General features: G+C 39.8%; 1 protein-coding gene across 1 annotated transcript in view; it reads left to right on the plus strand.

The window, feature by feature from the left end:
• The first annotated feature begins 607 nt into the window (after positions 1 to 607).
• The window catches only part of RFX6 (regulatory factor X6), a 36,717-nt gene continuing 19,670 nt past the window's right edge, over positions 608 to 17,654 (plus strand). The window contains exons 1-6 of the mRNA XM_075148082.1: positions 608 to 806; positions 1,115 to 1,271; positions 2,926 to 3,049; positions 4,619 to 4,680; positions 12,231 to 12,308; positions 15,430 to 15,457. Coding sequence (XP_075004183.1) covers positions 608 to 806; positions 1,115 to 1,271; positions 2,926 to 3,049; positions 4,619 to 4,680; positions 12,231 to 12,308; positions 15,430 to 15,457 — 648 coding nt within the window. The remainder of the gene's footprint in view (positions 807 to 1,114; positions 1,272 to 2,925; positions 3,050 to 4,618; positions 4,681 to 12,230; positions 12,309 to 15,429; positions 15,458 to 17,654) is intronic.

A 17,654-nucleotide genomic window follows, 5' to 3' on the forward strand; every position in this document is an offset into this window, starting at 1 on the left:
GCCCCCGCGGCCGCCCCCTTGCCTTCGCCGCGGCGGGGCGGCGGGCCGAGAGCTACTCCCTCACACAAGCGGGAGTTAATCATTAAGTCCCGAGCAGATCCGCTCCGCGCCGACTCCCCCGAACCTCCCGGGCCTTCAGCCGTGCCCCGTCCCCTCCCGGCCAGGCGCGACCAGCCTGACTGAGCTCCCGGCGGGCGGGGAGGCGGGAGGCAAGGACGGGGATATCCAAGGCGGAGCCCCCTCCGCGGGCGCGGGGGAGCTGCCGTGAGGAGGGAGTGGCGCCCGCGGGCCCGGCCGCCTCTGCCCGCACGGGAGCCATGCAGCCTCCCTGGAAGGCGCCGTAGGGCACACCTGTCCCTCGCCGCCGCCGCCCCCGCATCGCCCCTCCTCCCCTGCATGCTGCCGGCGCTTGGCTGACACCGTCTCCCGCCGAGGTGACAGAGCCTCGCACAAACGGCCGGCGCGGCCCATGCCTCAGCCGGCGCCCCCCGCGCCCTAAGGCCGCTGCCGCGCCCGCCCCGTCCCGTCCCGTCCCGTCCCGTCCCCTCCCGCCGCCCATGGGCGCCGCCTGCGCTGCGGCGGGGCAGAGGAGGCGCCGGTGAGGAGCATGGCCAAGGGACCCGAGCAAGAGGACGCCTTCCTGCACCTCCCGGCCGCGCAGGCAGTGTCCTCCGCCGCGCAGGAGGATTGCTACGCGGACTTAGTGGGGCGAGGCTTGCTGCCCTACGCCGAGGAGGGGCTGGGCGCCGCGGCGGGCGCCGAGAGGGGGCTCCCGGAGCCGGCGCTGCCCGCCGGCATCAAGGCAGGTGAGAGGTGGGGTGCCGGCAGCGTTCCCTTTTCAGCCCGCGGTCGGGGCAGCTGCGGGCAGCCAGGGCGAGGCGCGGCCGGCGCCGGAACCGTCGCTGCTGCTCGGGGTCCGCCGGGGACGCGAGGTAAGGCGAGTGCGGCCGCCTGGCCTCGGGGCGGCCGGGCCCGTCCCCTCAGGCAGCGGCGGGCAGGGCGGCCGGTTGAACGGGCGCCTGCGGGGCCGCAGTCGCGTCGGGAGGCGGCGGCGTGCTGCCTGACCGTAACGATGCCCTTGGGTTTCTCCTCTTGTTCCCCCCCCGGCGCTCAGAAACACACTTCACCGGCGAAGCCCTCTCCTCGGACGAAGAGGATGCAGATACCCGCGACGGCGCACTGAAAGCCGCGGAGCAGAGCCCGTCTGCGAAGAAGAGCATCACGCAGATCATGAAGGACAAGAAGAAGCAGACGCAGCTCACCCTGCAATGGTAGGGCTCCGGCGGCGAGCCCCGGCCGCCCGCCCCCGCCCCGGGGCGGCCGCGCTGCGGGGCCGGCGGTGGCGGAGCCCCGGAGCCGCTTCGGGGCCACGGGCCTGGCCGCTCAGCCGGGGCGCCCCGCATCTTCCCTGCGGGGACACCGGCAGGACCCAGCCGGTGTGTCCCTCAGGCCCAAAGGGACGTTTCTTTAAAGGCTGAGCCGGCAAGAAGGGTTACATCTCACAGCTCTTTTAGAAATATTTGTCATTTGTGGGGTTGTGGGGTGGGTGGGTTTTTTTTCCTAGATAAGCTAATAAGGACACCCACCCCCAAATTTCTGTTTTTTTTTTAAATTAGCGGAGATTTATCACTTAACAGAAATCTCTGTCAGGTTCTTGCAATATGTGGCTATCGATGAAATGTAGAAAATCGATGAAATGTGTCCAAAAGATGTAGAAATGAAACATTACTTAGAATTACATTTGTGAATGGATGTTTTAGTTACCCTTTAAGGCTATGAATGTTAGATTTTCACTGTCTTATAATGTTTTTTATTTGCATAATATTCTACCATCCATGGAAGCCCTAACTTTACTTGGTTTTATCTGGGCAAAAAATAACCAAATAAGAGGTCAATTCTGCAGACATTAATTGATAAATGTTTCTATTAAAGCACACTTGAAATTGTGGAAGAGTGCTGTTGAATTAAATGGGAACTTAGTTACCAAATGCAAGTCTAGTTTTTTTTTTTTCCCTTCTAACGGAAAAATGAGAGTAATCCAAATTTCCCAGTTTCTTGGTCTAGTTTACATCTGACTTCTGCGCGTAAATTGTAAGGATTTGAGTCTGGTGAGTCAGTGCAAAATTATTCAGTATGCAGCATTTACTACACAGTATTTTCTTACAGTTTTGTGTAATTTGAGAAATAAATTTATTGCACATAATCCCAGGAGTAGCAAATAATGTAAATTGATAAAGAAAAGAAACAGGACGACAGTGAAATACCCAGCTGTTACCAAGAGTTCAGTTCAAGTGAAGACAACCAGTTTTTTACTTCATTTTTTAAAATTTTGCTTTAATGACCATCACTAGGCACTTGTATTCTGTAAACTGATTGGGAAGCTACATAAAAAATGCATCCCCTTCAGAAGAATCCAGTTCTTTGCTTTTCAGTATGATTTGGTCAAGAAACAGTTTCAGGTCCAGGGTGCAAATTAAGAAGCAAAAGTAGGAAGAAAAGAAACATTAGCCGAGGTGTTAAAGATACAGTGAGACAAAAGATGCAAGTTCAAGCCCCTGCTCTATTCAAAGGACAGACTTAAACCCAAGTCTTTCATAGTCTAGTCAGTACTCTTATTTTCAGAGCACTTAAGTGGTGATAATTTAATCATTTATAGAAAGCAAAGAAGTCCAGACATTGAAAAAAGACTCATTAAGAAAAGGGACCTGGCCCCAGGTTTTCTGTATTCTGCAAGTACCCTAAGCACCAAGTGTGGAGTCAGTCTCTAGTGTCTGTCTTGTTCAGTAGAAACTCATCTGCGTGCTGTCATGGAAATCTTCAGTAAAATTAAAAAAAAGAGAGGGCAGTACCAAAAACCAGAAGGAAAATAAAATGGAGAGACTTGGCATGTTGCTTCTTATTCTGGCAGTTTCTTTTTCTATACAGGCTGGAAGAAAACTACATTGTCTGTGAAGGAGTTTGTTTACCAAGATGCATCCTTTATGCACATTATTTAGACTTCTGCAGAAAAGAGAAGCTGGAACCTGCCTGTGCTGCAACTTTTGGGAAGGTAAAGTGTAAATGTCTTCATAATTTGTTAGTCTAATTCTTTGATAGAATGACGATTTAGTACACCTGTGTCAAAATGCCTCTCAAATTCAAATGTTTTCTACTGCTAACGTACATGGAATCAAACTAGCTACACTGTTCCATGTGAAGGGATTTCATGACACCACCTTATAGGAAAGTGAAGCTGAAATTCCCTTTGATTTATTGTTATTTCATATTTAAAAAAAAGGCATTCTCTCCAGGAGCTTTTTTTTTTTCTCTTTTTTTCCCTTCTTTTTTGACGATGACATTAGTAGGGTTCTTTCCACAAAAACAGATCTGACATGGAAGACACTTTTAATTATACTAAAGGCAGTGTAAAGTGAGATATGACACAAGAAGCAATACAAGAAGGGGAATAAAAGTTAATAACACAAAGAGCTCCTGAATGAGAAATTGTTGATTCATCCTCTTTTCTACCCTTCCCTACAATTAATCCTGAAATCATTTAATGAAAGGGAGATGTGAACTCTCCAAATTAAATCCTGTGTAGTTACTGAAACAGGAAACCAAAAATGCTTCAAGGATCATCTTTTTTTAAACACTGCTGATCTAGTCATTGTTCATACATAGCAAAATGCATTAATTTAATTAAATAATAATAATGGATTTAAAATCCGGTTCATAAAATGTTCACTTACCAATTTTTTCCTCTTGAATTGGATATACTGCGAAAGTGTATGTCTAATATTTATTACACAGTTTCAGCATAAATGAGGAAGACAATAGCTTTCCATTTAAACATTGTTTCGACAGTGATCTATCTATTAGATGTACCTATTAGATCTACCTCTATTACTGAATTACTGTTTACTTAATGAACCTTTTGCCTTAAGCATCATTCTTTGTAGGAAGCGTAGGATGTTTTTAGGGTGCTAATCTCAATCTCAGGAGTCTAGTGACAGAATGTTTTGCTTGACTTGGATTAAATCACATAACATGAATTCTTTATGTGCAGCATAGAGCTAACAGAAACTTTCATAGGGTTTCAGTGAGCATAAATAAGTTTAAAACTGTCCAGCACTTCAATGGTGGAGGACACAGAAATACCTGTGAGGCAAATATTTGCTTGCTTTAACCTTCAGATCACACTTTTATAAAAATAAAAATCAGTTTATTTTTAGTTGTTTGACTTTGAAAACAGAATAGCTAGAGGCAGATCTTTCCCTGGTTCTGTTTAGATCTCTGAAGCAAAAGATACAGTTTTACTTTAGGGACCTGAATGAAACAGGATCCTGGTGAAGAAAATTAGATTTTAAGTTGTAGAAGTGAAAACGGAAAGGAAGAACAGGTGGGAAGGGTGAGAAGGAGTTCACGGGTGGGAAGCCTGGGGGTACACAGCGAGATGGATGAGGATGGAGGGACCCCTGAAGTGTAAAACATGCTCAATTGTTTATGTTGTGACATAAGTGTCACAAATATTTATTCATGGACTACATTAGACCATATATTTACACTACGATTTTTCTATGAACAGATTGCTAAGAAAGTATACCAGTGTTTGAAATTAACAGAGTTATTTTCTCTTTAGACCATTCGCCAGAAATTCCCTCTCCTTACCACAAGGCGGCTTGGAACAAGGGGCCATTCAAAGTAAGGCACAGTTATCTGTGTATCCGCTTACAGAATACGTTCTAGGAATGACATGCATTTCCATGTCTCCATAATACATGCTAATTGGCAGGGAGGTTTATTCAGATGACAAGCTGCAAGTGATAACTTTCATGTACATAATGAAACTGATACAGAGTTTGAGTTTAAAAACATCACTGCAGGCATAATTTCTAAATTTAAACTGATTAAGCTTCTAAAACTTGTAATTATATTTATAGAGCCATGCATTTGTTGCAAATATATGTCAAAAAGTTATATATAAAAAACATTATATAATACATATATCTGTTACAGCTGTTCATCTTTCTATAAATAATGTGCAATTTAACTATGATTTTATTTGCCTTTTGCAAATCTAACAACTTTCATTGTGTTCTCTGCATAACAATATGGATTAATTTAAAGACACTAGAAAAAAAGCATTGTCTTAAATTGAGAAGAAGGTATACGTCTGCTCTTTGTTGTGAGTAGTTTATAAAAACTCTGAAAAGTACACAACCTATAGTGCAGTAATTTCATAAATAATGTATCCAATTAATTTGTATGTTTTATCTGTGGAATATTAGGCTGTGGGAATAGATCCCAGATAATTATATATCAACTGCGGTGAAATTTTTGTTTATTCTGGTTCTGGCATTATGCTTTTGGCCATGATAAAGGTATTGTAAAACTGTGGTGAACAGTGGTCACAACATATTCCCTTATATCCACCCTCCCTCCTATGTCCTGATATCAAGCGGGCTGAGGAAGGACTGATGAATTGTACCCAGTCTGATTTTGTTTTTTAATAGAGGAATGCTACTTAAGGAAATGAAAAACTGTGTGGTGTATTGATGTAAGGAATGTAGAGAAGACAAAATAATGCTCTAGGGCGTTGCTAGTGTCAAGCTCTGAGTTAGGTAATTCTAGGAAACTCCTATCCTTGTTTGAGGAGTCACAAATACAACAGTTCTCTGTATTGCCTGAAACCAAGCCTGGCTCTGAGCTTTTCTGAGTGTTGTGTTTTAAATTGTTATTTCAGCATTTATCAATATCCGGTTTTAAAAAATATTTAAACCTAAATAGTGTGCCCATACCATTCTACATAAAATAAGACTAGTTAAATAATTTTGTTCTTTTAAAGTAACTCTCCAAAAACTTAATGGTTTTCAATACCAAATAAAATTTAGACCTTATCTGTATATTTCTATTGATTTCAGAACAGGTTTTCCTAAAAATAAGACATTGCTATGAGGAGCAAATTAGGATAGATGTTGTGTCCAGCTTTCTGTGTATACATAGAAATTAAACATTTATTATTAATGCCTATATTTTAGGAGATGCATGCCTTTAAATATGTCAGTAGCCCTAGGATTTTTCTCATGCTTAAAAGTACAAATGTGTTTGTGTACTTACTGAATAAGATTCATGGAACTATCCTTGACTTAGGGAAGAAAGCACGAAGAGTCGATGGTTTACTGAAACAAAACTAAAACCCCAGAAAATTATCAAAGAAACATTTTGCTAATGAATAAGATAGAAAACCGGAATATTGGTAGTAATAGAAGAAAATCAAACATTCTGTTTGTTTGGGAAAAATCTTTATTTTGAACAACTTAGCCTTGAAAGACAAAGTTACTCTTGTCTTTCAGTAATTCGGAAGCAAAACTCAAAATGAAAGGAGACTGAAAAGGAAAAAAACCTGCAAGACTGTGGTTTTCCTAAGTGCTTTGCAATATATTTGGAATGTCTGAAAGATGCATTGTTTACTTTTATGATTTTGGGGGTGTTGTTTCATGTTGTGATGCTTGGCTTTCTTCCTGATTTAGAAATATAAGAAATAGCCAGTTGATTCCACCTTAGTTTTGCTGAAGAATGCATAGGAGATGTCATTTGTGAATTTTAGGTTTTGTTGCAGTAGAAATGAAGGTGAGGAAGAATTTCAATTCCAAATTTTTACAAAGACATTCTATTTCTTGAGTATGTCTCAAGTATTTATTTTAAATAATCATTAAAAAAAATAAAATCCAAAGGAAATAAAGCCTGCATGGAATATTTTTCCTTTTTTAACAGGGAACAGTTCTTGCATAGTTTCTGTCACAGTCTTACAAATTCATAATCCATTGATTTTTTTTCAGGAGAGAGTACACAATCTGTATTGTACAGAGGAAAACTGGAACTGAAGTTCATTTCTCTTTTTGTAGATGACCTATAGACGCTGAATAGAGGGTTTTTGAGGAGAGTTACTATTAGAAAGGTTATTTATAGGGGAAAAGAGGGATTTCATATATTTTCTGCTGTGGTGACGTTCAGCTGTGGTTACAGGCATAAGCTGATGTAGACTTAGCTTCTCAGATGGACATTTGCTGCTGGTGTTGTGTTTAAGTTTTTAGGAGATCTGGCATTCACAATTTGTGATAAACAAGACCCAATCAGGATCCAAACTTCCAAAATGTATCATGTGTCTGCATAATTTAAAGCACAGTAAGTCAATGTCTATTAAGTAAAGGGGTATCAAATCTAGTTTTTGACATGGGAATCTAGCTACAAAATTAATTGTGCTGGGACATGTGTCACTATACGTCCCTTTTCTCTAAGACATTTAACAGTATTAGCATAGAAATACCTCATGCCCAGCAGATCCCATATCCCTACTGACCTTGGTGGTATTATGTGCCATATTTTCATATGGATTAACTGTTCTTGAGCAATTTCCTCAAAGGGATGAGGCATCAGCAGGTTTTGTTTGAACATCTGGCATTTGTTTCTTCTTATTTTTATTCATCGGAGTTTTCCTCAGAGACTTTTCCTCTGCAGTTGTCATTTCCACTAAGGTACATTACATTGTTCTTGCTGAGCAAAAAAGGGCCTCACAAAAGGCACAAGTGACGATATCTCCAATTCAGAGACTGAATACAGCAGCAAGTAGTCATAGCGAAGAGGCAGTATGAAATAAAAATCTCTGATTATTATTTATCTATCTATCTCTGATGTTGTAGACCATATTCCCCTCAGAACCACAGTCTCACTGAGGAGCAAATGCACTTCTGCTTTCACTAGGTAGCGGTTAATCACACAAGTATCATTTACAGAAGTATTTCCATTAAATTAATAAGGAAATTAATAAGGGACTGTTCATCAGTTTCAGTAAATGATTAGTTACCCTCTGCTTTTATGTCAGCATGGACTCTAAATGTTGCATGCTGTTTCTGTGTGGAGCAAAGCTGAGTTACTGGGACTGGTAAGAGACACTTCTTGCTAGCAATTAAATCCTATTTTTTTAAGCATGGTAGTGCAGTGACATTGTTTTATTTCTGTTGTTGCTATCATTATTTCAATATAATGGTAGTAGGAGCAGTAATAGTACTAACTATTCCTGACAGTGATGTTTTGTATTGTGGTATTGCCTAGGAGCTCTGATCATTGTCCAGGGCACTACTGAGCCAGATGCTGCAAAAGCATGAAAGGAAAAAGACAATTCCTCTCCAATGGAAGCATTGTTCTTATATTGGAAAGGAAGGCTAACTCCCCAGGAATAGAGTTCCTTGCTGCACACTGCATGCATACACAGTAATGTATCGATAGAGCCTGGCTGCGGTCAGAAGAAAGCAAAGAAAATAATTTCCCTTTTCCATCATCTTCAAGGTGACAGAAGTTGTTTTTCTCGCACACCGAAACAAGGCCAAACTCTTCCTAGCATTCTCATGAGCATGAATTGGATTTGAGAAAGAACTGCTGCTCTAAGGTGTGGCATACAGGTGCTACTCTAAGGTGTGAGATGACACACAAATGTTAGTTCCTTCTCTGATTCCAAGCAGCGTTTGTTATGTCCTGTTCTGGGCAAAGGAGAGACTTAAAAATGGGTCTAATAAATCCTAGAACTTCGAGTCAGAGTCTCTCTCTGTTTACATCCAACAACCCATTTGTACAAAAGTGTCAATACTAAAACACTCATTTAAACATTTGGCCAAGAAGGTACAATACGTTGGACACAATTTTGTTAACAAAGTTCATTCATCTCTCATGCCCATGCTAATCACTACAGATTGCTGAATGTAGGGGAAGTTTTCTATATTCCTGCTGAGTGGAAGAAGACCCAGCACAAGAAATACTGCAAACTGCTCTCTTAGATTAGTATTTCATAAGCAACCGTTGTCTGTGCAGCAGGTTCTGAATCTGCCTTTTTGCATCGGTAATGTTGAACATACTGTGGTCACTCCTAGAATTCAGTTATAATTGTCACGGTACGTGAATTACCTGGAGCAGCTTTCGGGAAAATGTACATACTGCTCAGTCCATACACACAGAAGACTGTTTGAGCTCAAGTTACAATTTAATTTCTTTGTAGACTTTGATCAATGATGAATCTTAGCTTTTATCCATCATGTCTGAAAACTATTATCTTATTTATTAGGAGTGATTTAGTGGGTTAATAAAACTGATATGGCAGCTGGCCCTGTGATAACAAGTTATTGCAAGTCCCTGAACAGCTTAAGCCTATCATTTCCTTATCAGCTATCATTTGTGTCAGTGTATGCTAAAATCAGGGCTACTACTTGCGTAGGAACATATGTTAAAACAAACCACTGAAATTAAAAGAGGAAAACAGTTCAGCTTGTTTTTTAAAAGGTTTGTTACAAAAATTGAGAATAAGTTCCTTACGATGGCTGATTTAATTTTATTAATTATACAATAGAAATATAAATAGTAAAATACACATATACTGTACGTACACATAGAAATATGCATATAAGGAGACAGAAGGAAGGTATTGGAAGTCGTAGGTTAAAGTGTGTCTGGGATGGGTGTACTGCTCTCAACAGGGAGTCCAAAATAAGCTATTCAGCTGATTACTTTGGCTTGTAAGAGAATAAAAGTCTTTGTACCTTATTACTCTATGAAGTATGCCAGACAACGCTTGAGTACAGATTATAATTTTTTTAATTGCTTCTGTGTCATGACTAGAAAGCTGCGTTTTTTAGTACTAAAAAATCAACTACACAAATCGCTGAAGGAATCAGAATGATAACTGCTATGCCTTTAAGACACACTGAATAGGTACAGAAAACATGTATTTTCTACATAACAAAATGTCACAATAGTAAATTCTGATATCTTGGGGCATTCCAGAGCAGGAGCAAGTATATTGCCTACCACTGAGAATCCAAATCATACAATAGTTCCTGTTTCTAGCCCAAGTTTGTTAATATTGAACTAGATGTTGCATGATCTAGATATTAAATCCTAACTTTGTAAAGAAGTAATGCTTTTCCTTGCCTCTGGCCCACTCCAACTTTAGCAGGAGGGAATTCCAAATTTGTGGTGAAAGTCTGAAGTTTTATTTTTAGAATTTAAAAAATGGCATGGATTGAAACTGGGAAATTTAGGGTGCTGAAATGAGATGCAGGCAACTGCTTGCTTACATGGCCAATGACAAATGTGCAGATAACATTGTTAAAGAAGCAGTTACAGCTCTATCTTGTTTTTCATCCTGTTCAATGCACAACATTTGCAATGTCAAGACTAAGTAAATGCTATTATTTCAAAGAATCCATACATGTATATTTTCAATACCTCTTGTGTCACATATAAAGTTACTTTGTTTTCATGCAAGAAGAAAAAATGTTCATGCCTTTAGCATTTGTGTCAGAACTCCGTCAAATATTAGGAATTTCCAGATTCAGGTCTTTGGCCCAAGTCTATCTTTAGGGGTTTAATACTCCTAAAGCAAAAGTACTGGTTGAAAACCTTTAATTCACAACATAGGTGACACAGTACTGGATGTGAAATGGAGGACAACTGTCTAGCCTTATGACATTTAATGAAAAGTCCCATTGGCATCCTAAACCACCTTGAGGTGTCACTTTGCTTTGATCAGCCAACTCTGACTTTAATGGATGAAAAGGGAACTGTTATGAGCAGATGGTCCTATGTCTCAGTTTCTGAGTAGTAATAGGTATTTTAAAATGGTCAGTTCACCACATCACCATCCCTCAGAAAAATACACTTGCGGGGCAAGAAAACTAACAGTAAAGAAATAGGTGAGAAACTTTTGGCCTTCCTATGGGTCGCCAGCTACTACTGCGATCTAGTGGTGTTATGTAGACTCATCAGTTTCAAGCAAACAGTAAAAGCTATGATGTTTAACAGCAGCCACTTTCTGTCACATTTCTTGGCTGTAAAATCCTGAATGCGCACAACAGTGTCCAGAAACAGAATGACTATTTCAGCTGAGATTTTCAAAGCTACCTAGGACTAAGCAAATATATCTTAAATAGCATTTGTATCTAATGCCTTTAGTCAGCTTTCTAAATATAAAGCATTTGAGCGTTTTGTTCTTACCCGTGACTGTCCCATACAAGAACGAACAGTAAGATTCTGATGTTTTTTAATGGACATCACCAGGAACAGCAGAGATGAGCTGTAACCTTTTGTTTATGTGTTCTATGAACTATTTGCTGGGGGCTTTGTGTCTTAAGAGTGCATTTCTTTAAGCTTTTGAGAAGTTTCAGTGCTTAGGCTTGGTTTACACACAATGTACTTGAACGACAAGTGTTACTTTGAAGCAGTTAAATTAAACCAGCTGCCATGGTGTTTTCAAGCTAACTTTAGTAAAAAACAAATGATCCTGAGTATACTGTCCATAACATTCTTAGACAAATTTGGTTTAACACAATTCCAATTGAGTGGAATTTATAAGACAGGGCCTATCACCTTTGATAGATGAACTCAAGCAAACTTTGCTATGACTGGTAAAGAAAGAGCTGCCCCCAGCTTGCTCTCCTGCCCTTCTCCTGAAGGTCACTTCTTTTGTAGCAAAATCAGTGTAGCAAAATAAGTACCTACTGCATAACCAGTTTTCTTAGCACCAATGCACCCTCTTTAGTGTCTTTGGTTAAGGTGTTGGGCTCAGCACTGCAGAGGCTGAGCGATAGCCCCATGTTTTCTTCTCCCAGCTCTGTTTGGGAGCAGTAATTTCTGGGAGAGCAGCAAGGGAGACATGTGAATGAGAACTGCTTAAGCAGCTAAATAATTCAGCAGGGTCTGTCACCCTACAACCTGAGAGAATAATGAATGAATGAATGACATATTAGCATTTTTAGTCATAGGAGACTGAACACTGATTTATAGGGTACACTGGTGAGTTATTTTCAACCGAAAAGTGCTCTGCGGGACTGTCTAAATATAACAGTGGTAAACCTGATCAAATAAACCTGGTAGATCAAACCCAGCACCCTTTCAAAACACAAAGTTAAATGAAAGAGAATGCACATTACGGAAAAGAGCTGTAACATGTTTCTAGGAGATTTGCTGTTCCAGCTACATTCTTGTAAGAGAGTAAGTGGTTTAAATTTAAAGAAGACCCCAGCCTTGAATTTTGGATCAAATCATGACAATACCGTTTTCTATGAGACCAGATTTTGTTCCGTGTCAGTGAAAGGAATTGGTAGACACTGTTAAGAAAAGTTTACAGAAAACATTGTAAATCAATTTGACAGTTTTTTTTACTTGACACGTCACTCATAAACACTCCTCTTTTTTTTCCACAGGTATCACTATTATGGAATTGGCATTAAAGAAAGTAGTGCATATTACCACTCTGTGTATTCTGGAAAAGGCTTAACCAGGTACAATAACATAACTTCTGAAACTTAGTCAGTGAAGGTCTAACTTTAACCTTCTCTTAGGAAGGTATTTGTAGGACAGTAATTGCTGTTGATACCAGAACAAGTATTGCTGCTTATCTCAATGTCTGGCATTCCCATATTTAGGTAGCAGTTTGCTCCCTAAAGACATCGGTTTTGTTTTAACAGGTTGATCTAGATCTTTTGCTAGTATCATCCCGTATGGCCCCACCTCAGTCAGTGTAGAGCTGCATCAACTTTTACCAGCAGAGGATTAGTGTAAGGCAGCAAAACACCATTTCCAGAACACTTGTCTCATTTTGTTTGCTTGTGTGTCACCCTCTGAGTTCTTTCCCCAGGACAGCTTCCCATTATGAAACGTCTGGAGAATGGTGTGAAGCTGGCACCTGTGGGCAGGAGGGAGGGGTCAGTGTAGATTAATATTTACAGGTCCTTTGACTGGCTAATATCAGTTTAAACCTAACCCAGGAAGCTCTAATTATATTTATTTAAGGGACAGCTAGCAGGATCAATACGTTACGATAGCTGCCTGTTGGTTTGCCAAAGATTAATAGTTCGTAAAACAAATGTCCCTGTTCACATATGGCTTGAATGATGGCTTTCATTGTCTACGGCAGTATACCTGTATAAGTGGGTATTCTGAGAAAGGAAAGGAATAAATGAGTTTATAATCACACATAGAAAATTCAACTGCTGGCAGATTTAGGTTTGGAAAAAGAAACTTTTTCCAGACAATAGGACACGTGTAGAAATTGAGGGTAATGTTGCCAATGATGCTTAAAAGGAGGGATCTCTCCACTGCAGGACTTAAGGTATAATAGACTGGAATATGACATTTCCTTGTCCAGTATTTATCCAGAGCTGTGGAGGTGTTGGTGGTATGCAACAAGATGAGGTTCTTTCATAATACAGAATTATCTTGAACAAATTGCTCATTTAATTGACTAAAAGACAGTTATTTTCATTTAAGGGACTATAATCACTCTTAGTCCTCAGATTTATGTCAGCCAGTGCCTTTTCATGTAAAGTTCTGTCCTTGCACAATCTAGCAGCAATGAATGCAAAGAAAGTGGAGGTTCTGCAAAATTCCCCAAGGCTGGATTTCCAATGGTATTCTCACATAAAGATGGCATAGATACTCTCTAAGATTTTCCAGAGTACTCACTAGATTCACTAGATTCACTGGTTAGGAATTTTTCCTTTGTGTTAGGACTTGTGCTCTCATGTATGAGATGTTGAATTTTCAGGGTCCAGCAGTCAAATTGCCTCCCTAGCTGATTTAGAACAGAAGCTCAAATGCTCAATTTGCACAGTCTGGGCCATCACTGTGGTTGGATTTGTCTGTGTGAAGAGAATGACGCAGTAGCCTGGGGTTAAGAACAAGTTTCTGGGTAAGGAAAGGGTCAGGCAATGTAGGGATTCAAAATTGAGAGTGAATCTCCCAGTTGCTGGCTGAAGCATATAATGATCCATCATAAAATCTGTCCTTTGTCTGATGTCTGTTCTGGTAGGTGAGCTATAAAAATGGTTCCTGGATCAGGCTTGGGGCAGAAATAGGCAGGGAAAATATATGGGTTGATAATGATGTCAGATCACACCATGCCCATGCACAAATATAGGCATATGGAGGCCTTTACCACAAGACTTGCATGTTAGACGGCAGCTTGTCAAAAGATTAGAAGGGGCAAGGGGCCTCAGTTTAGTTGCCTAAATACAGGCCTTTACTGCCATTTCAAATTTAATTTCCATTATGTATTAAGATTTAGGTAATTGAGCTGAGTACAATAGTCCTTAAATGCAGGGTTGCAGATGCCTGCATCCTTAAATTCCATTGTAAATTTGACCTCCCGGTTCCTTTAAATATCAAGCCTTGCACTGTGAAAGGAGCATACCTAACACCAAAAATCATTAGTATCCACAGTACTGTGTGAAGGGAGGCTTTAGCTAGCAATTAAGGCTCTGGAGGAGTGATGCTAGCAGATGCTGCCTCGTGTTTTTGCTGTACATTCTGTTTACATTTTGCTGAACATGTGGAAATACACAGTCCATAACAAATACATACATCTGTGAAGCTCATTAGCTCCTCGTTGTAATCAAGTGAGTGATGCCTTCTTTCATACTCATCTATTAACAACGAAGGGAACTCTGTAGGTAACATATGCTGGATAATCATGTGATGGGAACTGTCAGGCGCCTGTGCCTGGCCTGGGCAGGAGGAATTCCACAACCACTCAGCCTCTGGTTTTCTGTCCTGCCAGCAGAGCATCTTGACAGCATGAAATCACAATATTGCCGCTAATAATTATAAGACTTCATGTTGCCCACAGTATCTTATCAGTTGGCAGCGAGCAGAACAGGAAATAACAATAATCAAACAACATTTATCATTATACTGATCCATTAGAATCTCTATCATTACACATTCTCTAGTTTAGTAGTTAGAATTTAAAATGTGTGCTTTCTAATTTCTGCACTGAAGAGTTGCCTGATAGTCCAATGACTTCACTGGCAATCTCTCAATTGGACTCTTAATAGAACATTCACTATCCTGCAACACATTTTTGACAGTTAATGAATCTTTGATCTCAGAAATGCGTTTCACCCATATCAAAATAATACTGTGGTGAAAAAGAATGGAAAATTGCTATGATTTCTTCATTTTCCTGAAAAGTGTAAATTCTAGATATTTTTTTTCCACTCTGAATTTACTCAGCTGTATCAAAAACTTTATGTATTTGCTGGTAAAGATCTTGCACCCATGCTGCCCTATGGACTTGCACCTATGCTGCCCTTTTGATATTTGTGAAGTTGCAAAGATCCAAAGAAAAAACTGAAACTGGGTTTTATACTTTACTGTTTGGTCAATGATCTGAATCTCCATGTTTTAGAAGACATCAGTACGTTTCCTGATATCCTCAGGCACTTGCAAACCAATGGAAAAAGTTAAGAAAAAAGCATGATTTTTTATTATAATTACATTTGGAGAAATGTGATCATTTTTCTGATTGATCTATTTTATATATCTATTTTATTTGTGTATATATATACAATCTCAAAAATGTTCTACTTATGAAAAAATAATCTAATATGTTTATTTCCAAAGGTTCTCTGGAAGCAAGTTAAAGAATGAGGTAAGTGCTGTAGTTTGTTTCCTTTCACTTCTGTTATAATCCAAATATTATGTGACTTGTGGTTTTCATCACATTCATTTCTTTGAAAATTACAGCAATATTTTTCATTAAAGATTAGACTGTATAACCTTTTTTCATGAAGCTGAGTATTTGCTCTTCTAAATATTCAAAGGAGAATAAGATTGGAAGGCACCTTCTGGGATTCCTGTTCCAATCCAGTTCCCCATAACCACAGAGGTTCATAATAGACCCTCTTAAGCAAAGGATCAAGCTCTAGCTTAATTTTTTGCATCCACTACTTTTGCAGGAGGGCTTTTTCAGAATCTCATTTGTCTAATTGGAAGCCAAAAGATGTTTTTTTTTATAAATTGAATTTTATACCTCCTGGTCAGGATTGTCTTTCTCTATTTTTTGCTTTTTGTGACATTTTCCTGTGTTATGTCTTTTCGCTGCTTTTGCTTGCTAGATGGAACAAGCAGCAGCTTTTAGTCACTTCTGATCAGCCTTATAGCCTTTCACTGTACTTGTTCCGATTTGAATATCTTTATAGAAAAAAAATCATAAAGTCTTGTAAATGGCATGTCTCCAATTTCTATTGGAAATATCCCTTCTGATGAACCCTAGAACTGCATTTGGTTTTTGTTTGTTTCCCCCCTCTCCCCCCCAAGTAGCCTACATTTTCACTACTGTATACTATGGTATAGTCACTGTCATTCTGGTTATATTTATACTAGAAAATTATGGATTATTGTACATTAAGGGTTAAGGATTGCTCCCAGGGTTGTTCTTTGGCGCTGAGTTCAATTGGCATGGAATAGCCTGCATCCATATTATCAAAGTCCTGAACCTACAAAACAACATAGGCACATCTTAGCCATATTGCCACAGAGAAAAGTCCCTAGCATGCGGTAACTGTTGAAGCATGACTAGGAATTGTTTGGGAGACTGCTAATTGGCATCGGCCAAAAGAATGCTAGGGGCCATTCTGAATAATACTGTTCCAGTATTGCCTGGACAATTGCCTGTCCGTTTCCTGACACCATTTAATTTACCGGACTAAATATAGCCTCTGTGATCAACTGATACACAGTAAGTCTTTCTCCTTTTTCATTTCCAGATAAGCAACTCCTCGCTGATAGCAGAAATTCTTATTGGTCCCTGAGAGTGTAGCTTTGGTCTATTGATTTTCATCCCCTTTATTGCCATTATCTCAAAGCCATCCAGATCTTTCTACATGACCTCTTGGTCTTCCTCTTTGTTGATGATTTCATTAACTCATGTCAACCAATTTAATCTATGAAATGTTCAATGAGACCAGCCCCAAGTCTGATCTTTGAGAATCTTCACTTCAATCCCTTTTCAACCCAGTAGTTTCCCAGTCAACACAACTTGTTAGCATTTCAGCTGGAGTCAGCTTCTTAAACATTTTACATTCTTGTACTAATCCCCATTCTCACCAGCATAACTAATCATTTCCCATGGTGACACCACGTCAAGTATTTTAGTGAGGTTCAGATAGATTAGATCTGCTGCATTTTCCCTGTTCAGATAATCAGCTATCTTATCAAAAAAAGATAGTGCTATGCCATGGGATATCCCCAACATATTCAAGGATTCATGAGCACCACTACAGCATTCATTCTTTCAGAGTTTTGGGATGGAAAATTTTGGGTTCCCTTGGCATAAATGAATGCACATTTACTTCCATCTCTGATGTGGCATTAGCAATCTGTTTGGGAATTGACAGTCCCATAAACCTGTCTTGTTTCAGCCCCAAAGTTCAATACCTTTGTCCTCCCAGGAAAAGAATCACAGAGAAGTTGGTGCAAATAATTGAGAAAGGGCTCATCAGTATGAGTTTTTGATTGTCCAGCTCTGTGTTGTCTGAAATTATTCAGGCAGGTCTTAAAAAAACGGCTTTCATGGTCAAAACTGATTTTTAACAATCTCAGCATACTAAAAATTTGGCATCATACTTTCCATTAAAGTGAACAGGTGATATATCCTTATTCATTTGCTTTAAAGTACATGCAATTAGGCATTCCAGAAAGATTTACAATGATTGCATAAGGTGTAATTCTCAGTAGGAACATAAAGACATTGAAAAGATGTTAAAGCACTGATTGTCTAAATATACTGAGTAAATGGCATTTGAATGAACACTTATTGAGTGCCAGGGCCACTGTTTACTTCTGGT

Source organism: Calonectris borealis, chromosome 3 (assembly GCF_964195595.1).
Source record: "Calonectris borealis chromosome 3, bCalBor7.hap1.2, whole genome shotgun sequence".
Lineage (NCBI taxonomy): Eukaryota > Metazoa > Chordata > Aves > Procellariiformes > Procellariidae > Calonectris > Calonectris borealis.